This window comes from Rhincodon typus, chromosome 16, assembly GCF_021869965.1.
Source record: "Rhincodon typus isolate 14 chromosome 16, sRhiTyp1.1, whole genome shotgun sequence".
Classification (NCBI taxonomy): domain Eukaryota; kingdom Metazoa; phylum Chordata; class Chondrichthyes; order Orectolobiformes; family Rhincodontidae; genus Rhincodon; species Rhincodon typus.
Window position 1 is genome coordinate 29,830,565 of NC_063347.1, and position 27,429 is coordinate 29,857,993.

Here is a 27,429-nt window from a genome sequence, read left to right on the forward strand (position 1 = left end):
TCTTCACTTCTGAAGAAGGGTCTAGGCCCGAAACGTCAGCCTTCCTGCTCCTCTGATGCTGCTTGGCCTGCTGTGTTCATCCGGCTCTACACCTTGTTATCTCAGTTTCTCCAGCATCTGCAGTTCCTACTATCTATGTGCTAACTGTGTTCAACCAAGCTATAATGGCAAAATTCAGAACATACTGTACAAAAACAAGTGTGATTCTGCTATTGAATTAACGTGCTAATAATTACACTAGAAACAAACTTAAGATTTTCAGTCAGGCCTGCAGTATGATTCATATTTTCACATTTTCTACACAGTCAAGGGATGCGAGCTTTATTAGCTGAGTCAGCATTAATTGTCCATCGCTTATTTCCCCTTTTCTCATTGATGGGTTGAGGGTGTCACTGGCTAGACCAGAATCCCCAGAGGGCAGTTAAGAGTCGACCACATTGGTTTGGATCTGGAGTCACATGTAGGCCAGACCAGGTAAAGATAACAGTTTCTTTCCTAAAGGACATTAGTGAACCAGATGGATTTTTCCAACAATGGATTCATAGTCATCATTAGACTCTTAATTCCAGATTTTTATTGAATTTAAAATCCACAATCTACCACAGTAGGAATCGAACCTGGGTCCCGATAACATTTCCTGGGTCTCTGGATTAACAGTCCAGCAATAATACCACTAGGCCATCACCTCCCACAAGAATGGTGATGAGCTACCTTCTTGAACTACTGCAATCCACTTGTTTATAATACAACGAGAATGCTTGTGGGGAATGAGTTCCAGAAATTTTACTGAAAGACCCTAAAGGAGTGGTGCTATATTTCAGGATGGTGGGTGATTTGGAGAGGAACTTGCAGATGGTATTACTGCCAAATATCTGCTACCCTTGCCCTTCCAAATGGAAGTGGTCATGGATTTGGAAGGTGCTGTCTAAGGAGCCTTGTTAAATTTCTGCAGTACATCTTGTAGATAGTATGCATTGCTGCTACTCTGTGTCAGTGATAGAGGGGATGAATGCATGTGGATGTGGTGCCAAAACGCAGGCTGCTCTGTTCTGGATGGAGCCAAGATTCTTGAGTGTTGTTAGGACTGAATTCATGCAGGTAAGTGGAGAGTATTCCATCACACTCCTCTCTAAAGCCTTGGACAGGTTTTGGGTGTTAGGAGGCGAGTTACTTGCAGCAGGATTCCCAGCCTCTGACCTCCTCTTGCAGCCACAGTATTTATGTAGCTAATCCAGTTCAGTAACATGTCAATTTTAAACCCCAAGATATAGATAGTAGAGGATTCAGCAATGGTAATGCTGTTGAATTTCAAGGGGCAATAGTTGAAGTTACATTTGTACCAAACAAAGTTGACCTTCATAATTTGAATATAATCAGTTAACTGAGACAGTTAACAGTTCCTATTGCATCTCCCTGCTAACCATAGGCCAAATAGGATGCTCTTCACATGCTGTGTAAATTATTGCTTGCTTTCTAAAGATGTTGTTTTCTTGCATTTCAATCCTAAAGAGTGCCAATTTCATGTCTCTTTTTTGCCATGTTTTTTTAACCTTCCAAACCCTGATTACTTCCATGTAGAAGACAAGGGCAGCATAGGGCATAGTGGGCTTACTTACAGGGCAAGGACTGCAGTAATTCAAGAAGGCAGCTCACCACCACATTTTCAAGAGCAACTAGGGACGAGCAATAAATGCTGGCCAGTTAGCGACGCCCACATCCCGCAAGTAAATAAATAAAAAATATTCTATAAAACTGAGCAATTATTTATTAACAAATACACACTAACAAGATGGAAAAATTCATTAGTTTCTGCAAAACCCTGATTGTTTCTGTCAACTTCTGTATCTTTTAAACATTCTTGATGTCAGACTTACAAATGCCCTATTATAAAATATATTGACACTTTGCATTAAAAGATATTTCTTCATACCTGCAGTCAGACACATCCACAAGAAGCAGATTGGAAAAAGTAACATAGCCCAAGTCGAGAACTGCCTGCATGACTGGATGAAGAATGTAGAGATTTTTTTTTATCTCTTCTCGAGCTTTCACGAAGCTCTCATGCCAAGGTTGAGAGAAGTCCATGCCACTAAAAATAAAAATACTAGAGGTACAGTGCACTGAAAATAATTCATGTAATGGAAAAAACCATGGCCACAAAACCCAGACAGAAAATATTCACCTCATGAAAGTTAATTTTCACGAGTTTTCTTCACTATGAGCAATAGGATTACATGAGATGGTACTGGAAATTTTGGCTAGCAGTACGGCCAGGTCCTGATCAAAAATATCAAGTTGTGCACGTATTTCATTGGGGTTATATACACCCATATGAGTGTTAATATGTAGCCAGGTTTTAGCTGTTAAATGGATTTTAAGCGAATTAAAATCAGGCATTGATTAGGAACTGGGTTGGACCTAACTGAAGTGAGCAACTGCAGGCTCATTTCCACTTCCAATCTTTAGATGAAAATGAAAGGCCTAATTTAATTTGGCAGAAAAAAGGTGTTTGCTTCGTGAGATGATAGGTTTAATTTTACACCCATCCATCCAGGTGTGTTTTCAGCAAGGGCATGTAAAATATGATAGTTAGTTATGTTAGCCAACTGCATTACACCACCCTGGCCTGTTTCCATAAAATGGTAAGCAAGCAGAGGTGCTGATTTCAGCATATCTGCTAACAAAAGAAAATTAGTAAACAATTCAGCCTATCAACAAGCCACTGTTTTCCAAACATTTTGCTGCCCACACCATAAAACATTTGGTATGGAAAGGCATGCTGGAGTTGAAAGATTTTTTTACACCAACTAGTGAAAAGACAAGAAAAAATGGGGTATGTCCTTTGGGAAATGCCCTGTACACACTGGGGGCAAACCCAATCAAGGTGTTACAGCCCCTTTTGTCACTTTCTGCCAGTCACAAACGTGTGCCCACTCTTCCAGACTCTTCAGTCTCATCCATCCAAAACCCCTAACTTAATGTTCTCTGGGATCTATGTTGTATTCATCCCTGACCTACTGCATTCTTAAGAACACTGCTCAGATTGGCCAGCAGCTCAAGGGTAGACTACCTCCCACTGACAGGAATAAGTTCAACCCTCACTTCCTTAAGGGTGGCTGTAGTGTGTTATGATTACACAGTGACCTTGTTTAACATCATTTGGTTTGGAATCAATACTTCTGCAGAGAAGATGGTGAGCAAATCTGAACTCCGCCCTATAAAATTCAGCGTGATGTTTATAATATGACTTTTTGTTTTATTTTCAGTTAACACCTCATGACAGAAGCAACAGAATGACCATAATCATTATCACAGAGAATGAGATTGAATGTTTTTCTACAACCAAGACTTTGAAGAGTAAGAAGGTCGTGAAGAAGAAGAAATCTGCCTGTCTTCCAGCTTTTTATTGTTCATTTGTTAATGCACAACTGCATCTTCCAAAGAATAGACATTGCTGATGATGATTACAGGTTACCAGACTGCTTTTGTCACCACTACGTTTTCTCGCTATTGGCTCACCGAAGGCTAACACTGATGCTTAGTAATAATTGCACTTTAATGATAGAAATAGAGGCACTGATGCTTGACAGTGTTGATGAGAGCCAACTATAGTGTTATTATAGGAATTTAGGCAGTAGGAGCAGGAATAGGTCATTTAGCTCTTCGAGTCTGCTCCACTGTGACTAACCTTCGATCTCAACAGCAACTTCCTGCATCATCCTCACACCCCCTTAATTTACTTACAATCCAAAAATCTCTTTATCTTTGTCTTGAATATTCTCAATGGCTAAGCATTCATAGATCTCAGAGGTAGAGAATTCCAAAGACTCTAAAACCTCTGAGTGAAGATATTTCACCTCACCTCAGTTCTAAACAGCTGAATCCTTACTCTCAGATAACTTCTTGTTCTTTAAAACGCATAATCTTCAAGTTTTGTTCTGTCAGTTAGTTGTAAGTCTTCAGTTATTACTTTCTGTCTGTTCACCTGATGAATGTAAAAGGCAACTGAGGCTTAATCGCTACTTTCCATGGACAAATGAAGACTTTACTCTGTACCAAAATTCTTACTTTCCAATTCTCATTTCCTAACAATGTTAAGAAAATCGTCCAGAAGTTAGGTCTTTTTTGCTATTAAATATAATTCAAGTCCAGGAACTTGGTGCTGAGATAGAAGGGTAGCCACAATCTTGTAGCCTAATGAATATGCAGATCTGTAGTTTTCTAATCCACTTAGACCAATAAATTGTTTACAGTCCTTAAAATGTTGAGGTTAGAAGATAGGACGGAATGTAGAATAATCCCAAATTAGAGTCATATAGTCACAGAGTTGTACAGCATTGAAACAGACTTTTCGGTCCAACTCGTCCATGCCAACCAGATATCCTAAATTAAACTCATCCCATTTGCCATCATTTGGTCCATATCCCTCTAAACCCTTCCTAATTATATAACTATCCAGATGCCTTTTAAATGTTGTTATTGTACCACATTCCACCACTTCCTCTGGCAGCTCGTTCCAGAAACACACCACCCTCTGCATGAAAAAGTTGCCCCTTAGGTCCCTTTTAAATCTTTCTCCTCTCACTTTAAACCTATGCCCTCTAGTTTTTGGACACCTGCACCTCAGGAAAAAGACCTTGGCTATTCACCCTATCCATGCCCCTCATGATTTAATAAATCTCTCTAAGGTCACCTCTCAGTCTCTGGGAAAATAGCCCCAGCCTATTCAGCCTCTCCCTATAGCTCAAACCCTCCAACCCTGGCAACATCCTTGTAAATCTGTTCTGAATCCTTTCAAGTTTCACAACATCTTTCCTATAGCAGGGAGACCAGAATTGCATGCAGTATTCGAAAAGTGGCTAACTCAATGCACTGACCAATAAAGGCAAGTGTACCAGACACCTTCTTTGCTATCTGATGTATCTGCGACTCCACTTTCAAGGAACAATGAACTTGCATTCCAAGGTCTCTTTGTTCAGCAACACGCCCCAGGATCTCACCATTAAATGTGTAAGTCCTACTCTGATTTATGTTTCCAAAATGCAGCGCCTCATATTTATCTAAATTAAATTCCAACTGCCAGTCCTCGGCCCATTGGCCCATCCGATCAAGATCCCCTTGTATTCTGAGGTAACCTTCTTTCAGAATCAGCACTGATCCAGTCTGTAAATCCTGATTCCCATTAAGTCTATGAATAAATTGAAAACTGGAGCTTTTTTTTTCTGAATTAAGGTCTTGTAATACTGTATATTTTAATAGATGTAGTTCACTTTGTTCCGTGAAATTAATGACCAAGCTCATGGTAGATAGCCAATCATTTTCCTTTTTCTGTGATGCCAAAGTGATGCAAGCTCTCTATGTTTAAGGAACTTCTCTATCATAAAAACACATATTTAAGGAAGAATATTCACATTTTTCACAATTGCAGGCAGTTAACTCAAATATAGAACATTAAAAATACAAAAGTATTCATCTACTTTACTAGCAGACCATACTGACATGTTATACTTACGTGGGTTCCTGTGGAAGAGGTTCAGAGTCTTCATATTCAAGCCCTGTCACTTCTGGCTTTACAAGAACACTTTTCACTAAAGCAGAAAAATATTGACAACAAGTTGATAACCTTCATTGCATATTCCAAGCTAATATACTAACTTTAAAATGAGAAAATATGCAAAAGGTGTGAAATTATTTGTTTTATTTTTCACTGCAGAGATAATTGAAAGTTTCACACAAATGAGAAATTGAGAATTTTTACATTTGACACTGTATTTATACAATGTAAAAATTACATAGCCTCACATATGATGCAACGTGCTGGAAACTATAACCTCCCAGCTGTAAAGAAACCAAACTTCCTTCAAAAGAAATTAAAACAAAGAAAAATTAGAAAACAATCCAAATTTATCAGTAAATTTTATTGTAACCATTGATCAGAACTATTAACAATCAAAACTTGTACAAAACCTAACTCAGGCAGATAGTTATACAGTTATTTGATTAGCGTTTACCATTTTGGTTTTCTCTGGGCCTTTTTCTTGGCAAGCTAGGTTTTTCACTTCTTCCCGTCCCTTCCAAACAGACAAATTACAAGGGTGACAGATACAGTTGTCAGTGGCTGTCTCCCACTTGTCAGTGTCACTGGCCACATCTTCATACCTCACTTGCAGGTGTCCTTCTTGTGGAGGTATGGATGGCCAGTAGATCATGGTCCAGTGGCCAGTGAACAGCAGACAAGATCTTTGGATATGCAGCTGTCATCCACTCAATGAACATGGCTAAGTCAGCAGAGATATTGTTAACTTAGTAATATCTCTGCTGACTTAGCCATGTTCTCCCCTGTATTCTTTCATATTAATGGGATGTTTGAAGTATCTTCCACCATAAAGACTAATATAAAATATCTGTTTAACTTTTCTGCCATTTCCTTGCTCCCCAAAACTATCTCCCCAGATTCATCTTCAAAAGGGCCCATATTTGTTCTGACCTCTTTTTTTTTATATATGTAAACAAGCTCTTATTGTCAGTTTTTATACTCCTCACTAGTTTGAGCTTGTAGTTTAACTTCTCTGTCTTCAGTATCTTTTTAGTCCTTCTTTGCTGGATTCTGAAGTTATCCGAGTCTTCAGGGCTGTCACTGACTTTGACCTTCTTATATGCATTTTCCTTCAACTTAATACTCCCCTTAACTTCCTTGGTTAGTCATGGTTGGTTTATCCCTCTTTTAGAATGTTTTCTCACATCAAGGTATTTGGTATTAATTATTCTATCTTATACTTCCTGTGCAAAGTAGGAGAGGAAATAAATACAGTAAGTATCATGACAGAAAAAGTGCTAGGGAAATTAATGGGGGTAAAGACCAATATGTCCTCTGGACCTGATGGGCTGCATCCTAGGAAAATAAATGAAGTAGCTATGAAGATAGCGAATAATTTGCCGGAATTTTTCCAGGAATCCTTAGACTGTGGGAAAATCCCAGAGGATTGGAATGCTGCCAATATAGCACCTTTATTTGAAAAGGGAAGGAGACAATAGGGAAAATATTAGAAACTATTGTAAAGAATATAATAGCAGGGAATTTAGAAGTACATAAGATAATCAAGCAGACTCAACATGGCTTCTCAAAGGGAAAATCACGTCTGACAAATTTATTAGAATTCCGTGAGGAGGTAACAAGTAGGATAGATACAAGTGAATAAGTGGACGTAATATATTTGGATTTTCAGAAGGCATTTAATAAGGCACTACACATTAGGCTACTTAAGAAGATAACAGCCCATGTGTTAGAGGTAGTTATTAACATTGATAGAGAATTGGCTAATAGAGGACAGAAAGTTGGATGAGGATGCCAATCTGTAACTAGTGGTGTGCCACAGGGATCAGTGCTGAGGGCACAATTCATGACTTGGATGAGGAAAATTGATGTACTATAGTCCACTTTACAGATTACACAAAAATATTTGAGAAGGCAAGTGGTGAAGATGACACGAAGAGTATTCAGAGGGATATAGACAAGTTAATTGACTGGGCAAAAACTTGACAGATAGAATATGAAACGGGAAAATGTGAGGTTTTGCACTTTAGCAGGAATAATAGAAGAGTTGATTATGATTAAATAGAGAAAGTCTGCAGAAAGGGATTTGGGAGTCCTTGTGCCTTGTGCCTGCATCACTAAAAGATAGCATACAAATTCATCAGGTAATAAGGAAGGCAAATGGAATGTCAGCCTTTATTTCAAAGGGAATAGAGAATAAAAGTTACTAAAACCATACAAGGCACTAGCGAGAGCTCAGCTGGAATACTGTGAGTAATTTTGGGCCCCTAATCTGAGGAAAGGTACACTGGCATTGGAGGCAGTCCACAGAAGGTTCACTAAGTTGATACTAGGTGTGAGGAGGGGTTGATTATGTTGGGCTTGTACTCAATTTGGGAGTTTAGAAGAATGAGAGGTATCCTTACTGAAATATAGAAGATTCTTAGAGGGCTTGACATGGTGGATACAAAGAAGATGTTTTCCTTTGTGGAAGAGTCTAGGACTAGAGGACATAATCTCAATCTAAGGGGTTGCCCACTAAAGACAGAGATTGAGGAGGATTCTTTCTCTGAGGGTAGTCAATCTGTGGGACTGCTTACTGTGGAGAGCTGTCAAGGTTGGCTGTTTAAGTACGTTCAAGGCTGAGGCGGATAGATATTTTAATCAGCAAGGGAATCAAGGGTAATGGGGATAAGGCAGGAATTTGGAGATGAGGATTATCGGATCAGCCATGATCTCATTGAATGGCAGAGAAAACTCAATTGCCAAATGAACTACTTCTGCTTTTACATAGTATGGTCTTATGTTTTAAAACTGCTAAAAGTACAAGTGTGTATGACACCTGGAGACCAAAGGGCTTACAGTCAGTGAATTCAACTCAAATCGTAAATCGAAAGGAAAATAAGGAGGGAACGAAGCCAAAATAGCAACTTTGTTAAATGAGTGAGAAATAGAGACAAATGAAAAGAAACAAAATATAAAATATTAAAATATTACATTTATTTGATTCCCCAAAACAATTCACAACATGAAGGAATGAGATTCTACATTTATTACTGATCGCTTTCTTGGCAAGAGAGGTTATTTCCTAGTTATTAATGTCCTTAAAAGGGTGCATATGCTTTAAATGACTAGATTTAATGCCCACTACGAGCATCACAGACAGTGAACAAGAAAACACAAGGACTTCATGTAAACTCAAAAAATGCCATTTTCACAAGTTAGTGGTACAGTGGTAGAGTGGTACAAATTGTCAATGTGGCAACTCATTAAATATGGGTGTCTTTTCCTCGCTACAAGTTGTGACCAATTTCCACATTAATAGTTCCACAAATTTTTCAGAACACTTAAAATTACTTACAAAGAATATGCAGACCAAAAACAGGCCATTTGGCCCAATCAATCCAAGGTGGTATTTGTGTTCTACTTCAGCCTCTTCCTACCCTATCAGCATAATCATCTATTTCCTTCTCACTCATAAACATATCCAATTTCTCTTCGGCTCTGTACTATTTGCCCCAACTACTCCCTCTGGTAGGGAATTCCACATCTTCATTTTTTGGGTAAAAATGCTTCTTCTGATTTCTTAATTTGATTGCTTGATAAGTATCCTATGCAGATGGAGTCTATGTTTGGTCTTCTACTAGGATTAAACACTATCTCTGTGCCTACTCTATCCGAAAACTTCATGTCTTTAAAGCTCTGTATTAGATTACACTTCAATTTTCTCTTTTAAAGAGATCAGAGATAAAGGCCATTGATCCCTTCCTGATATCTATAACCAGGCTATCTGATTTCATCCTTGAAAATCTCGTTTGTACCTTCCAGACCCTGTATACTCGTAATATTGCATTATTTTGTTTGTCTACTGTAATATTTTTTAAAGTTGAAAATTAATCCACTAAACGTTCATAAATTCTTATTTTAAGCAATGCACCTGCTTGATATGTCTTTCTACTCCAGTAAAGTTGATTATAGTAACAAATTATGTTCCCAAATTTTCTCCCCTTAATGATATTTTTTGAAGAAGGTGACCAGCATTGGGGTACTCTTCACAGACATAGATGGGCCTCCAGTATCCAGAATCTCTTTCAAGTGGTCATCCTTCACTCGATCAGCAATTCAGTTCAAGTGATGAGTAAATTGTATTTTCTATTATCTACAACATTGAATAATTAAATGATTTCCAGGATGAATAGTTCAGTTTAGATTAAAAAATACATACCCAGAAATCTCTTCATGCTCTTTTCAAAGTCTTCAATGATTTCTTCAAAAAGTTCATTTACAATTATCTCTCTCACCTTTCCTTCTCTCAGTGAGACAGGTACCAGAGTCAGAATTGAGTTCAACCACTCTTTCTGGATTGGTACCACAGGGCTACTCTCCACACAGCGCTTCATGAACAGGTAATTTAACTGAAATTACATAAAACTCATTAGGATGTATACCTACATTTCAGTGAAGTAATTCAAAAGCTGTAATTTAGTTATTTAATTTTGTATTTCACCATGACATATCAAACTAATTAATAGCAGGCAGTGAGAATGAATAGAGCAGAATTATGATTTATTGATGAAGTTACAAATGTTCACAAGACTTGCTGAGGAATCAATTCAGGGCTCCAGTCTATCTGTCTCAATGTAGACACAACAAAGTCACCCCACAGCGCTCCTGCAGCATGTTTATTATGCATTGGTCTTCCCAGACTGCGTGCTTTTCATCACATACTTGGAAGCATGACACTCAACTCTAAATTAAAACAATGAACTGAGGATGCTGGAGAACTGAAACAAACAAAAACAGAAATGGCTGGAGAAAATTGTCAAGGCTAACAGAACTAAAATTATTAACTCCATTTTCTTGCTACACATGCTGCCAGACCTACTGACCTTCAACTCTAACCTCTTCACAGACCTCTAGAATTATTGCCACACTGCCATTTGACATGAAGATTTCAATGAGCTAAAAATTCCCCTTGATCAATATTGGCAAATCCAAACCCAATCCCTACTTTGCCATATACACCAATGTGTGTTCCACTTGGGCTGCTTTAACTTTCTGAGTACAAGCTCAAAGTTGTGTAATCAATGTTTCTTGGTCCATCCATATATTCACTTTCTTCTTCACATCTGACGTGCCACCAAAACCACTTTCTTTTACCTTCAAAATATTGCCAGCCTCATTTTATAGCCATCTCTGCTAAGGTCTTAAAACACAAAGTTTTGGTTTCGGTTTTAAAGTTATATTGTTTAGAATTATTATTGTAATTGTTCAGTGCTCATTGCTTGTGTTTGTTTTCCTATTTCTTTCATTCCAGCATCAATTTGGATTCTTTTGTCAAACTGTGCTTTCATCTTCTGGAACTTCTCTTTCAACATCTCCAATCTGTCATTTTCCCTGTCTTTAAAGGCCTTCAAAAGAATCTTCTTTTCAACTTTGTTTTCTAAATAATTGCTTGAAGATACAGAATGTAAATATTGCTATAAAGAGACAAGAAGATAAAGCTTTTCATCTTATACTCATCAAGACTAGGATGTAAGAAAGAGCTTGAAATAAAGGACACCAATTTATGCAGCATGAAAAGAGGGTGCCGACTTGTTGGACATTCATTAGCATGGAACAATCAATTGTCAGTCTTAGTTTGCAGACCAGGCAGGTCAATTGATCAGGTTGTTGCGGTCAGAATGCAGCAAAGATTGACTGTCCCTTCGATCATGTTTATCCCCCCAATGAAAAAGATACATGGTATGTGGACTGGACATCATTCTGGGGCAAAAGTAATGGAGATAGCTCTTTCATGTGTTTGCGTGATACGTAGCAAGGGATGACTTAACCAGTGTAACCATTATCATGCAGGATAGTTTTTAAATGCCCTACCTTAGCATCAAGGTTGCACGGTGAGCGGCAGCCCAGTCTACCTCAGACTACCCTGGTAACAGAAGTTGTCTCAAATAGTTGAACAACAGGTGAGCCACACACTGCTACATTGTATCAAAACCACAAGTTGTTCTCTCTAATAATAGAATGCTGTCATTAAGCCAACAAGAATGAGTAATGTGATGTACAAGTTTTAATGCCAGTATGATGTCAGGTACGTAGGCTACATGAGCCAACAATTGGCAGACCGTATCAAGCAACATTGACCATTCACAGCAGACAGCGCACTGATTTCTTTAACTTGACCTTTCTTGTAAGTCATAGAACACCATGTCCAATACTTGGACAACACTTATTAAATAAACCACAGTATGTTAAGAATTACACCAGAAGTTAGTTTAAGATTATCAGTCAGGCTTACGGTGAAATACATTTATGTGCACTAGAAATTACATATATTAACACACAGGAGTCTGTGTTATATAATCAAAAAGAATTTGTACCTGCATTGCATCTTTTTCATTGGGAAAAACGGAATCATGGGGACTACAAATCTCTGCACTCGTTTAGGCACTGGCATAGTGGTACTGTCACTGAACTAGTAATCCTGAGACGCAAAAATGTTCGGGGGACTCTAGATTTGAATCCAGCAGATAGAATGTAAATACAACAAGATCCGAAAATAAAAGCTGAGTGATGACCATGAAATCATTGTTGAATGTTGCAAGAACTCATCTGGTTCACAAATGTTCTTTCCGGAAGGGCATCAGCCATCCTTAACTAGTCCAGCCTACATACGAGTTCAGACCCAATGTTGACCCTTAACTTCCCTCTGAAATTGCTAACAAACCACTATAAGGTCTCAAAATAGGACTGAAACCAGATAGATCACCTGGCATCAAGCTAGGCAGTGAAAATGACAAACTTAGCACTGTCAATCTGGCAAATCTGATCAAGTCTTAAAGAACATAGCTGTTAGTCTGGATTTATGGCATGTCGTAAGTGAACCAACAAGGAAAAACATACTTCATCTCATCCTCATCAATCTGCTACACAGATGCATCTGACCATGACAGTATTAGTAGGAGTTACCACTTCATAGACCTCATGAAGACAAAGTCCCATCTTCATACAGAGGATGCCCTCCATTATGTTGTGTAGCACTATTATCATGTTAGAGAAAACAAATTTTAAACAGATCTAGTAACTCAAGACTGGCATCCATGAGGCTTTTTGGGACATCAGCAGCAACAGAATCACACATACCTAAAAATGAAGGTTCCACCCGATAAAGCTACATCAAAGAACAACTTGGATGCCAAACAGCATTAGCAACAATTGTTAAACAGGGCTAGGAAAATCCACAACCAAAGGATGAGCACTAAATTCTACAATCCTGCCATTTGCAGTTGTGAATGGTAATGGGCAATTAAACAACTGACTGGAGGAAGAGGGTTCACAAATATTCTTCACCCCAATTATGGGAAAGTCCAGCACATCAGTGCAAAAGATAAGGCTGAAATACTTGTAACAATCTCCTGTCAAAAGTGCCAAGTGAATGATCTATCTCAGCCTTCTCCAGAAGTCCCCATCATCACAAATGCTCATCTTCAGCCAATTCAATTAATGCCACATGACATCAAGAAATGACTGAAGGAATTGGGAAATTGTCCAGTTATGTTCTGTACACAGAAAGCAGGACAAATCCATCAGTCTACCCTCACTAATCAGTTAAGTGTTAGAAGGGGTCATCAACTGCTATCAAGAGTAGTAAGGGCGAGGAATGCCCTGCCTGCAAAACTAGTAGACTCGCCCACTTTAAGGGCATTTAAATGGTCATTGGATAAACATGTGGATGATAATGGAATAGTTTAGGTTAGATGGGCTTCAGATTGGTTTCACAAGTCGGCGCAACATCGAGGGCCGAAGGGCCTGTATTGCGCTGTAATGTTCTATGTTCTATGTTCTACTTCCTTAGGAACAAACTGCTCACTAATGCTCAGGTTGGGTTCAACCAGGGCCGCTCAACTTCTCATTATAGCCTTCATTCAAATATTGAAAAAAAAGAGTTGAATTGAAGCGAGAGTGATTTCCATTGACATCAAGGCCACATTTGACTGATTGTGACATTAAGGAACCCTAGTAAAACTGGAGTTAGTGGAAATCAGAGCAACTCTCTGCTGCTGGAGTCATACTTGGCCCAAAGGAAGGTGGCTGTGGTTGATGGAGGTGAATCAGTTCAGCCTCAGGACATCTCTGCAGGAGTTCCTGAGGGTAGTGTTCTGGCCCTAATCATCCACAGCTGCTTTATCAATAACCTTCTTTCCATCATAAGATCGGTAGTGAGGATGTTCACTGATGTTTCCACAGCACTACCTACTTTATACCTAGGATTTTGTACCTAGGTTCCTTTGTATCTAAGATGGTGCCGGGAATAGCAACTTGGTATGTTTTTCAATGTACTCCTGTATCCTTGTACTTGAGTACACATGACAATAAAATCTAAATCTGATTCTAATTCTAACTGTAATTCTAACAGTCAGCAAGCAACATTTGTGATTTCTTAGATACTGAAGCAGTCATGGTCAAATGCAGGAAGATTTGGACAATATCCAGGTTTGGGCTGATTAGCGACAAGCGACACTCACGTCACTCAAACACCATGGTAATGGCCATCTCGAACAAGAGAGATATAGTCATTACCCCTTGACATTCAATGGCATTACCATCACTGAATATCCCATTATCAACATCCTGGGGGTTACCATAGACCAGAAACGGAACTGGATTAGCCATGTAAATTTTGTACCCTCAAGAACAGGGGTTAGGAAACCCGTAGTGAGGAACTCACTTCATGACTTGCCAAATTCCATCCACCATCTACAAGGCCAAGTCAGAAGTATAATGGAATACTCCTCACCTGCCTGGATGAGTGCAGCTCCAAGAACACTCAAGAAGTTTGACACCATCCAGGGCAAAGCAGTCTGCTTAATTGGTACCACATTTGCAACATTTACTCCCTCTACCATCTATTCTTAGAGGCAGCACTATGTAGAGGATACTCTGTAGAAATTCATCAAGGCTCCTTAGACAGCACCTCCCACTACCATCCAGAAGGACAAAAGCCCTAGATACATAGGAACACTGCTATCTGCAAGTTTCCCTCCAAGCCACTCACTATCCCAACTTGGAAATATGTTGTCATTGGTTCAGTGACATGGTGTCAAAATCTTGGAAATTGCTCCCTCATAGTCGGAGCACATACACCTAACTGATTGCAATGGTACAAGAAATCAGCTCTGTATCACTAAGGGTGACAACAGATTGACAAATAATTCTGGCTCAACTAGCAACACTCACATACCATGATTTTTTTTTAAATTTCCATTGCAACATCCTGTCCAATTAAAGTCTACCTGCAAGGTGGGAGAACTAAGATTGACAATTGGGTATTCTAGATGAATCTCCATGAATCAGCACCCTCTTCTCCTGTTGCGTAAGTTGTTGTCTCTTTTCTCCATGTCTAGCTCTTGTGTCCTCGTCCTGGTACTTACAAGATGAAAAGCTTCGACTTCTTGTCTGTTTTAAGCAATCTTCTAAACTTTGTTTTCACTCTTCGTCTTACTCATCCTGTTCCTAGTGAGCTACTGATGAAAACATTGAACAAACCCCAGCACAGATCTTTGCAAGACACTCGTCACATCGAAGTCCAACAAAATATCACATATTAAAAATATTTTAAAACATCAATCTGCATTGTCCAGTTTGCCAGTCACTTGCTAAATATGGCCAGATGGGAACCCAGATAATTAGTGAATAGTAAATCAACAGTAGACTCTATTGCAAAATGAGCTTAATACTCACGTTTACAGTGTATTAATGCAAACTTTAACCTTTTTTGAGTGTTTTTTTGCTAACATGGTAAGATGGAAAATAAAGTACAATCATGTTTTTGATCACTGCATGTTATTTATTAAATTTGGTTATTGCTTATTGGTTATCTATTAAAATGACAACTTCAATATCATGGAAACATTAGCAGCATTATACAGAGAGAGGAGAAATTAGAGTGGTCAGGTTGGCCATTTGGAATAGCTGCTTCAGGCCAACAGAAGAAAACAGATCCAATTATTGCTGGGCACAACATGGCAATAAGCAGGAAACAAACAACCACTTTCTAGATGGAGAGCTAAGGAAGCTTTTTTTTTGATCAATTCCGTATTGAATATGGGCTTCATTCACTGGGCCAAAAACTGTTGACTGTCCCTAGTAGGTCTTGAGGAGGGTATCTCATTTTTGTTAATATTCAATCGAATGATGGCAAAATATCATTCTCAATTGCTTAGATGAAGACTTAGGAGCTGCATTGTACTGTAATAAATAAGTTCACAATGTAATTCTAAAGTTCATGGAAGAAAGTCTACAAGGTTTCAAAATGAATTGTGATAAATGTGTGTTAAGTAATAATACATATACAAAAACATATAGTTACATTTTATAAGATATTTTATAAGATATTGTCTATAATAGTGTAATGTAGCCATGCCTGTCACTAGTCAGTGATGTTTATTGGACAATACTAAATGCGACATTATTGTTTTAAGAACCAGAAGAACTGCTGAAGTTCTGTGGAAGGGTCACCAGACCCGAAACATTAACTCTGATATTTTCTTCACAGATGCCGCCAGACCTGCTGAGTTTTTCCAGTAACTTCTGTTTTTGTTCCTGATTGTTTTTTTAAGCTTTGGAGTCAAATTATTTTGCTTAATTTTCACAATGTTTCATTTCAGAAGCAACATTTTTCAATAGAAATCATAACTTACCCTTTTCTGTTTTGCCTCACTGTTCATCTGCAAGTTAGAGAAATATGGACATACGTATGACATTTCAATAATTCTTTAATACTTTCAGCATCAACAGATATATTCAAAATTTACTGGAATTAGCTATATACTATTGACTATTTCACAACATAAAGGTAGTCTATAGCTATCCATTTATGTCTACAGTAATTTAGTTATACCTGGCCCAAAATGTTCCTACAATTTTCCCTTAAGCAAAATATTTTCCAGTGCTTTTTATTTCAATTTCGCCCATCAGTAACTGTAATTGTTAATGACCAAAATAAGATGTTAACCTAGACAACAAGGTGCAGAGCTGGATGAACACAGCAGGCCAAGCGGCATCATCGGAGCAGAAAGGCTGACGTTTCGGGCCTAGACCCTTCATCAGAAAAGGGGGAGGGGAAGGGGGTTCTGAAATAAATAGGGAGAGAGTGGAAGGCGGATAGAAGATGGATAGAGGAGAGGATAGGTGGAGAGGAAACAAACAGGTCGAAGAGGCGGGGATGGAGCCAGTAAAGGTGAGTGTAGGTGGGGAGTTAGAGAGGGGATAGGTCAGTCCAGGGAGGACGGACAGGTCAAGGGGGCGGGATGAGGTTAGTAGGTAGGAGATGGGGGTGCGGCTTGAGGTGGGAGGAGGGGATAGGTGGGAGGAAGAACAGGTTAGGGAGGTCGGGATGAGCTGGACTGGTTTTGGGATGCGGTAGGGGGAGGGGAGATTTTGAAGCTTGTGAAATCCACATTAATACCATTGGGCTGCAGGGTTCCCAAGCGGAATATGAGTTGCTGTTCTGCAACCTTCGGGTGGCATCGTTGTGGCACTGCAGGAGGCACAGGATGGACATGTTGTCTGAGGAATAGGAGGGGGAGTTGAAATGGTTCGCGACTGGGAGGTGCAGTTGTTTATTGCGAACCGAGCATAGGTGTTCTGCAAAGCGGTCCCCGAGCCTCCGCTTGGTTTCCCTGATGTAGAGGAGGCCACAACGGGTACAGCGGATGCAGTATACCACATTGGCAGATGTGCAGGTGAACATCTGCTTGATGTGGAAAGTCTTCTTGGGCCCTGGGATGGGGGTGAGGGAGGAGGTATGGGGGCAGGTGTAGCACTTCCTGCGGTTGCAGGGAAAAGTGCCGGGTGTGGTGGGGCTGGAGGGGAGTGTGGAGCGGACAAGGGAGTCACGGAGAGAGTGATCCCTCCGGAAAGCAGATAAGGGTGGGGAGGGAAAGATGTCTTTGGTGGTGGGGTCGGATTGCAGATGGCGGAAGTGTCGGAGCATGATGCGTTGGATCCGGAGGTTGGTGGGGTGGTACGTGAGGATGAGGGGGATTCTTTTTTGGTTCTTATTGCGTGAACGGGGTGTGAGGGACCATTTCAACTCCCCCTCCCATTCCTCAGACGACATGTCCATCCTGGGCCCTTGTAGTGCCACAACGATGCCACCCAAAGGTTGCAGGAACAGCAACTCATATTCCGCTTGGGAACTCTGCAGCCCAATGGTATCAATGTGGATTTCACAAGCTTCAAAATCTCCCCTCCCCCTACCGCATCCCAAAACCAGTCTAGCTCGTCCCCGCCTCCCTAACCTGTTCTTCCTCCCACCTATCCCCTCCTCCCACCTCAAGCCGCACCCCCATCTCCTACCTACTAACCTCATCCCGCCCCCTTGACCTGTCCGTCCTCCCTGGACTGACCTATCTCCTCCCTAACTCCCCACCTACACTCATCTTTACTGGCTCCATCCCTGCCTCTTCGACCTGTTTGTTTCCTCTCCACCTATCCTCTCCTCTGTCCATTTTCTATCCGCCTCCCACTCCCTCCCTATTTATTTCAGAACACCCTTCCCCTCCCCCTTTTCTGATAAAGGGTCTAGGCCCGAAACGGCAGCCTTTCTGCTCCGATGATGCTGCTTGGCCTGCTGTGTTCATCCAGCTCTGCACCTTGTTGTCTCGGATTCTCCAGCATCTGCAGTTCCTACTATCTCTGATTCAAGATGTTAACCTACATGTTTTTAAAATCAAAAATATATACAATAGAAATGCAATGTATGCATTAAATTCCTTTTGTGTCTTTCAACGTCTCCAGTACTAAAAATAAACTTGCATTTATATGGCACTTCAAAAGTTCATAGAATACTCCAAAGCACATGACAAACAATTAAGTACTTTTAATGAGTAGTCACTGTTGTAATGTCAGAAACACGGCAATCTACATATAGTAAGCTCTGACAAATAGCTTTCTGATAATGACTAAAGACTTTTGATTAAGAGATAACTATTGGCCATATCAAAGATGAAAACTTCCCATAATTCTTGTCAGTAGTGCCATGGAATATTTTATATATATATATGTTAGAGACCTTATCCAAAAGATAGTACCACTGACACTGGCACTGGTTTGGAGCTTTAACATACAATCTTGTCATGGACCAGACCCACTTCCCTCAAAATATATTAAGAAGATAGCATAGATCCCAATTTGTTCTTATTTTTAAAGACAAACATCAGGCATTGTGTTCCAAATGCGATTCGATTGGTCAAACTACCAGGCTTGAGGCAAAACACACTTTATTTTTACACTACAGTTAAAATACAAACAAAAGAAAGGAGAATCTGAATAATTTAACTCTATTGGAAAACTTAACAGAATAATAGATTATTTAATGACTAAACAGCAACTGTTCCAATTTAGTAATATCCCATAAACACACCCTTGGTGAAGGCAAATTCAATAAAATAGATTGTCTCACATGCAATTCTTGCAGCTAGAAAAGAACCCCAGCTTTTAGCTGTTACAGAGAGAGGAATAACAGCTTCCTCATCCAGCTTCAAGACCCCAGCAACTACTGAAAGCTAAAACTAAAATCCTGGTTTTGTGAGAGCCTGACCACACCCCTTCATGCTGCTTTTATTGTTCCAACTTTTAAAAAAAAATAAAGCCAGCTGGGGTCAGAGCAGTCAGCTCAGCTCCAAGTCCACAACACTTGCTTTCAAAGGAAACATGACAGAACAGATCCTTCTTAAAGGCACATCTCATAACAATCTTCTAACTCAGGGTCAAGAATGCTATTAAGAATGCACTGACTTCTATTTTTGCCTAGACTTGTGATACTTTGAGCGGAATTTAAATTCTGCAGTCTGAGCAGGTATGATCCATAAGCTATGTGGTCTCCAGTTCCTTTAAATTACTCTGTCTGTGAGACCAAAGAAGATTTAAAGAGGCTGTCCACATGAAAGAATCACTCATGTACTTAAAAAAAAATGGGAAGGATTGTTAGCAGAGTGTAGTTAGCTTTTAAGTCGCAAAATATGAGGAATGTTGCCTGAGATTTCTGCATGGTTTCTGTCCAATGAAACACAATGAAATCTGGGTGAAAGGAAATAAAATAGGGTGAAAGATTTCGGAATTTTAGGCTTAAGTGATCTATGTTCACAACTTTGAAAGATGATAAACCCTTTGCAGCTGAGGTTTCTGAAATTAAGAATATACTTTCAAAACTCCTTTCACCACAAGCAGTCTCCAGCCATAAACCATAAGGTTGGAATGGTAAGTCTTCATTGATGGTATCCCTTGCGAGTGGCCATCATATTATGCCTAGACTTTTGAGTCAAAGGGCACCTTGTTTATATCAATTCATCAATGTTACCTTGAGTCAGTTAAATTGATTAGGAAACTAATCCGATCAACTGAAATCAATTGAAAAGCTAAACTAGCAGCATTAATGCAGGTATTTTGAAGATTTCTTTCTAGATACAATAAATACTCACTGTTGAAGGCCACTGGGGTTCAGGTGGAACAGGATCCTGTATCTCAAGTTCATGCATCGTTTCTTCATAAATCCGACGTGCATCATTAATCCTATAAATATTAAAAACAATTAAAAATTACAGGGTAAGTCATACTAGAAATCAGCCAAATGTCACTTTTCATGAATTAAATGGAAAACTTCTCTCCACAAGGCCTAGCACTTTTTCTCCTGCCAGGGCAGCACCATGTTTAAAAGGGTGCTCTGCACCCAGTCAAGTTCTGGCACACCAGAGCTGCCCTGCATAGTCCCTGTGAGTTGTCCTAGATATGGCAGCTTGCTTTACAAAAAGTGATGCGGAGGTCCTGGTGGATAAGGTACTGCAGACGAGGGCAGTCCTCTTCCCCCAGAACCAGCAAAGGAAGTTGCAATAACAGACCCTGCCAGCCTGGTCCAAGGTTACCATCTGGTTTAGAAAAATTGTCCAGCAGTGTAGGAAGAAGATCACTGACATTTTCCATTCCACCAGGGTAAGTGCCACCACCTTCTGTTATCTCACAGTCACTCTGTTTCTGCTACTGCATCTACTTCACATCAAGGCTCATGGTTTACCACTCTCATTATTGAATGTAACATCTTCTCTCACTTACCCATCCCAACTGCCAACACTACTAATCTTGCTTGGTCTCTGCACTGCCTACTCGTTCACTTGGGAGACTTCACCACTTTTCCCTCTTCTCACTCCATCTCTCCATTTCCCTCAATCCAGAATATAAAAGCCCATTACAGAGCAGAAAGACTGGTGGGCACTTGACATTCGGCTCCTCACCCTCTATGTCAAGAAAATTTTGGCCATCACCATCAAAGCCCTAGAACTGTCCTAAAGAGACAGTGAAATATCCATGTCCCAGCAACCAAAAAAGAAGCTTGTCCATCACTTTACCCTTACCATCACTGTGAAAGGATTCTTAATATGCCAGAACCTCTACCCTTGTTCACAATGCATTCTCCTTTTTTGTCTTCTGCAGGCATGAGCAGTATCAGCATGGTCTCTGCAGGCAAGGGAATAGCCCTGAAAGATATTACCTTCCCTACCTCTGAGGAAGAGAGTATGGATGTCTGAAAGGTTGGTTTATGCTAGCTCAAATTCTGGTGGACTTTTAGCTAGATTATATCAGGAGCAATTGCTGGTGAGCACATCACCATTATGTTTCCGTGGCTGATGAGGAAGAAATGCCTCACGTCACTTATACTCAGAGGATTGCCAGAGTCCAATGCTCTTTTTCCTTCAATGTTCTATTGTCTCCCTCCCTTATACATTGAGTTGGCCCTCTTTCACAATTGTTATTCCCTCTGCATCCTAGCATGCTACTTCCAATCCCACAATTAAGTTTGCTGGCTCCTTCTTCCCTGATAACCCACTCTTGACTTTTAATGGATGGACTCCCAAATCTGACTGTGGTTCACCCTCTTGAGTGACCTAAATGAACAGCTCTGAATAATGAGTGACCATCTGGTGACCGGTGTCTGTACACCTTCCTGACTGACTTCCCACAACTCCCAGACTGGTTACATTGGACCTATTGGGATGAACGTGGCCTATTCCCTGGACTTTAGACGTACTGACCCCCTGATCATGACCACCTCAAGCAGTCGACTGACTGTGCCCAATTCCCTGCACTGGTATTGAAGGCAGTCCTTGGTTTACCATACCAAGAACAACTGACTGAAGGGTATTTCCCGTGACTTGACTGAGGGTTCTCTCTTAGACTTTGAGACATAGCTGTTTGCTTGAAGCATGTGCAGTGTGTTTGGTGCTTACATGGCTGGCGCATGACGCAAGTGCAAGATTGATTTGGCACTGTGCTGTAAAGCAACTAGTTCACCCCCTTGACTGATAATTGCTGACAACCATGACAAGCTACTTGGCTTTGTGTCTGCACTAAAAGGCAAATCAAGATTGAAATATTGTGGCATCTGTGAAGAAAAATCAGCCATAACATTTCGGGGCCAGTGACTCTTCATTAGAACCTTCCTTGGGTCATGGGACCCAAAACGCTAACTCTGATTTCTCTCCACAGATGTTACCAGACCTGCTGAGGTTTTCCACAACTTCTGCTTTTGTTTCTGATTTACAGCATCCACAGTTCTTTTGGTTTTTATTGAAATATTATGGTCTGGCTGAATCTGCAAAGTGCAAAAAGGCAAGGGAAGATAGGGATGCTACGACCATTCAAATTGACACAAGGTGAATAAGCTCTAAGAGAAAAAATGAGCAGCCCTGAGATGCAACTTGTTTAAATCCATGAGATCAGGGCATGTCCCGGCACGTAAAGTGACCCCTGGCAGCGACACCATTTATGAAAGATGCACTCCAAAGTGCAGCACTGAAGTGCAAAAATTGATTGTAAGTGGACTGGAGATGCACCCTAAGGGTGCATTGAGGATGGTACATGTCAGATGTCTAGTTCTGTGGATGCGGGTTATGTATGGTTACTGCCTATGAAGTGTGCCCTATGATGGTGGTGCCTGGTGTCCAAGATGAAGGTCTGGTGGAGCAAATGTGAGCTGGAGTCGCGAGGTAACTGCACTGACTTTCATTTCAGGGACTGTCATTGTCTAGTTTCTGTAAGAGGATAGGAGGATGGAATACCGCATACTAATAAGGCAAGATTAAGTAAAAATTACGTTAATGCATCTTATGCATGTAAATAGGCCTTTCATTGCTCACTAGCAAGAAACCAGTCTTGCTGTTCCACACTCGGGTGGAAAATGGAACGTTGTGATCTCATCAAGATACACTTCACTGACTAGCTCATGCGTTTTTCCCAACTTTTCTGATGGACCATGTCATTCATGGCCTGAGAATATTTGATGACTGAATCTTCTTTGTACGATATAGATGCAACAATATGTTTAACCCCACATTCATCATGAAAGGATCTTTTGATGAATCTTTAGAATATGGTAAAATAAGGATAAGAGTGGGAGTCGACCACACAGCTTCACTATTCAATATGATCATCTCTGATCTTTGGTTTCAATTCCACGTTCTCTATCTCTGCAATTTGCTAAGACCAAAAATCAATTTATGTCAGCCTTAAATAATCTACTATCCACAAAATCCTCTTGGGTAGAGAATTCTAAGTATTCATAACCTTGTGAGTGCAGAAATTTCTCACCCCAGTTCTAAATACCCGTCAAGTACACTTGGCAAAAATATCAAAATCTAAATCTAAATCCCCTAATCCTGAGACTGTGCTGTCATTCTGCAACCAGAGGAAGCAAACTTGCAATGTCTACCCTAGCAAGCCCCTTCAATTAGAACTCTAAACTCTATAAAAAGAAACCTAATTAACTCAACCTCATCATTAAATGTCTGTCTCATCCCAGGGATCTAACGAGCGAACCTTTGCTACACTGCCTCCAACTCAAATATTATCTTCTTTAAAAATAGAGGCTAAAACAGATTATGGTATTCCAGATGTGATCTCACCAAAGCCCTGTACAACTGTAGCAAGACTTCTTTATTCTTGTATACCAATTCCTTTGCAAAAAAGGCCAATTTGCCATTTGCCTTCCTAATTGCCTACTTTACTGCATACTAACTTTCTATGTTACTTGCATGTGTACACCCAGGTCCCTCTGAACAACAACAATCGCAGGTTTCACATTTTTCAAAAATATTCTGTTTTTCTATTCTTATAACTAAAAGGAATAAGCTCACATTTCCCCATATTGTGTGCCAACTGCCCCTTTGTTGCTACTTACTTAACCTGTCTATATCTCATTGCAGCCTCTTTGTGTCTTTGCCATACCTAGCTTTATATTGTCGACAAACTTGGATACGTTATTCTGTTTCATCATCTAAATCACAAACATAGCTTACAAATAAGCAGATCATATGAATAAAGCCCTGTTACAATGCCAACAAAATGTTGTATCATGCTTCATAAACAAGCTAAGTATACAAGATAGTGTTAGTAACCTTCTGTCATTTAATATCAGTAATGGTGGGAATTTAAAATCAGTGGAGGTGAAATTCCACTTTGATGGAAATGCAAAACAGTAGTGAACCAGTGGAGTGGAAAGTCGTGTGACATATATAATCACGATCAATACCTCTCACCCACTTTGCTTCCTATATGAAGCAATGTATCTCCAATGTACCACAACTGCAATAGGCATGAGGATTAATATGTGGATGCTGAAATTGAGAAAACTACTTAGTCCTGAAGGAACAAAGCAGGCCAAGCAGCATCAGAGGAGCAGGAAAGTTGACGTTTCGGTTTTAGACCCTTCTTCAGAAATGGGGGAGGGGAAGGGGATTCTGAAATAAATAGGGAGAGAGTGGGAGGCAGATAGAAGATGGATAGGTGGAGAGGAGACAGACAAGTCAAAGAGGCGTGGTTGGAGCCAGTAAAGGTGAGTGTAGGTGGGGAGTTAGGGAGGGGATAGGTCAGTCCAGGGAGGACGGACAGATCAAGGAGGCGGGATGAGGCTGGTAGGCAGGAGATGGGGGTGGGACTTGAGGTGGGAGGAGTGGATAGGTCGGAGGAAGGACAGGTTAGGGAGGTGGGGACGAGCTGGGCTGGTTTTGGGAAGCGGTTGGGGGAGGGGAGATTTTAAAGCTTATGAAGTCCACTTGATACCATTGGGCTGCAGGGGTCCCAAGCGAAATATGAGATGCTGTTCCTGCAACCTTCGGGTGGCATCGTTGTGGCACTGCAGGAGGGCCAGGATGGACATGTCATCCAAGGAGTGGGAGGGGGAGTTAAAATGGTTCGCGACTGGGAGGTGCAGACGTTTGTCGCAAACCGAGCATAGGTGTTCCACAAAGCAGTCCCCAAGCCTCCGCTTGGTTACCCCAAGCTATGAGCCCAAGCTATGTCTGCCTCTTTGTAGGATATGTGGAACAATTCCTCTTCCGAAGCTACACTGGCCCTATCCCCCATCTCTTCCTCCGTTACATCGATGACTGTATCGGCACTGCCTCATGCTCCCACGAGGAGCTCGAACAGTTCATCCACTTCACTAACACCTTCCACCCTGACCTTAAGTTCACCTGGACCATCTCTGATACCTCTCTCTCCTTCCTGGACCTCTCTGTTTCCATCTCTGGCAACCACCTGGAAACCGATATCTATTTCAAGCCTACCGACTCCCACAGCTACCTGGAATACACCTCCTCTCACCCACCTTCCTGCAAAAATGCCATCCCCTATTCCCAATTCCTTCACCTCCGCCGCATCTGCTCCCAAAATGAGGCATTCCACTCCCGGACATCCCAGATGTCCTCGTTTTCAAGGACCGAAACTTCCCCTCCACAGTGGTCGAAAACACCCTCGACCGTGTCCCTTGCATTTTCCACAACTTATTCCTCACACCCCCTCCCTGCAATAACAACCAAAACAGAATCCCCCTCATCCTCACGTACCACCCCACCAACCTCCGGATCCAACGCATCATCGTCCGGCACTTCCGCCATCTGCAATCTGACCCCACTACCAAAGACATTTTTCCCTCCCCATCCTTATCTGCTTTCCAGAGGGACCACTCTCTCCGTGACTTCTTTGTCCACTCCACTCTCCCCACCAGCCCCACCACCCCCGGCATTTTTGCCTGCAACCGTAGGAAGTGCTACACCTGCCCCTACACCTCTCCCCTCAGCCCCATCTCAGGCCCCGAGAAGACCATCCACATCAAACAGATGTTCACCTGCACATCTGCTAATGTGGTATACTGTATCTGCTTTTCCTGATGTGGCCTCCTCTACATCGGGGAAACCAAGCGGAGGCTTGGGAGCCACTTTGTGGAACACCTACGCTCGGTTCACGACAAATGTCTGCACCTCCCAGTCGCGAACCATTTCAACTCCCCCTCCCACTCCTTGGAAGACATGTCCATCCTGGGCCTCCTGCAGTGCCACAACGATGCCACCCGAAGGTTGCAGGAACAGCACTTCATATTTCGCTTGGGAACCCTGCAGCCCAATGGTATCAATGTGGACTTCACAAGCTTCAAAATCTCCCCTCCCCCGACCACATCCCGAAACGAGCCCAGCTCGTCTAGCCTCCCTCACCTGTCCTTCCTCCGACCTATCCACTCCTCCCACCTCAAGTCCCACCCCCATCTCCTACCTACCAGCCTCATCCCGCCTCCTTGACCTGTCCATCCTCCCTGGATTGACCTATCCCCTCCCTAACTTCCCACCTACACTCACCAGTACTGGCTCCAACCACGCCTCTTTGACCTGTCTGTCTCCTCTCCACCTACCTTCCCCTTTATCCATTTTCTATCCGCCTCCCCCTCTCTCCTTATTTATTTCAGAATCCCCTTCCCCTCCCCCATTTCTGAAGAAGGGTCTAGACCCGAAATTTCAGCTTTCCTGCTCCTCTGATGCTGCTTGGCCTGCTGTGTTCATCCAGCTCTACACGTTGTTATATCAGATTCTCCAGCATCAGCAGGTCCTACTATCTTAGTCCTGAAGGATAGTCTTATCCAACAAATACCAGATTTTCAAAATCCAACTTACATAATTTTGCTAAGTAGCTGTTCCTGGTACTTATACCAACTGTAACTCATGAGTTTGCTTGTAGAAAATTCATTATTCAGCACTGTTTCAGGTGTAGGAAGTATAGGAGGCAGTCGAATTCGAACCTTGTCAGATTCAGGTGAACAGGAACGTTTCTTTGAGGCCTTCATCTAAATTAATGAGACAAAAAGAATGTAAGCAAAATATAATTATTGCCAAAAATCACTTAAATATGATTCCCACTATTAAAGGAAAGAAAGGCTTGAATCTATGTCTTGACCTCGGGAACTCTAAGTGTACTGCAATCAATTAAGTATTTTTGAAATGTAGTCCGTGTTATAATGTAAGGAATGTAGCAGCCAATTTTCATGCAGCAAGCTCCTACACACAGCATTGTGTTGATGTTCAGAAAGTCTGTTTTCAGTAATGTTGATTGACCTACTCTTCATCAAAAGAATGCCATGAGTCTGTTATAGCTGAAAGAGCACAATGGGCTTTGTTTAGCATCTGATCCAAAAGGCACTATCTCAGACAGTGTAGTATACCATCAGAGTAGCAACTAAACATTTCTGCTCAGTTTTTTGGAACGGGGTTTGGGCCTACATCAGAAGACTGGAGGATAGCAAATGTTGTCCCCTTGTTCAAGAAGGGGAGTAGAGACAGCCCTGGTAATTATAGACCAGTGAGCCTTACTTCAGTTGTGGGTAAAGTGTTGGAAAGGATTATAAGAGATAGGATTTATAATCATCTAGAAAGGAATAATTTGATTAGGGATAGTCAACACGGTTTTGTGAAGGGTAGGTCGTGCCTCACAAACCTTATTGAGTTCTTTGAGAAGGTGACCAAACAGGTGGATGAGGGTAAAGCGGTTGATGTGGTGTATATGGATTTCAGTAAAGC

The 27,429-nt window shown here is 41.1% G+C and overlaps 1 protein-coding gene across 1 annotated transcript in view; it reads right to left on the minus strand.

Moving 5' to 3' along the window:
- The window catches only part of dnah12 (dynein, axonemal, heavy chain 12), a 265,038-nt gene extending 254,127 nt beyond the window's left edge, over window positions 1-10,911 (minus strand). Inside the window, exons 1-4 of the mRNA XM_048606726.1 lie at window positions 10,819-10,911; window positions 9,759-9,948; window positions 5,513-5,588; window positions 1,931-2,089 (exon numbers count right to left, since the gene is read on the minus strand). Of these exons, the coding sequence (XP_048462683.1) occupies window positions 1,931-2,089; window positions 5,513-5,588; window positions 9,759-9,948; window positions 10,819-10,911 (518 nt within the window). The remainder of the gene's footprint in view (window positions 1-1,930; window positions 2,090-5,512; window positions 5,589-9,758; window positions 9,949-10,818) is intronic.
- Between the last annotated feature and the right edge of the window lie 16,518 nt (window positions 10,912-27,429).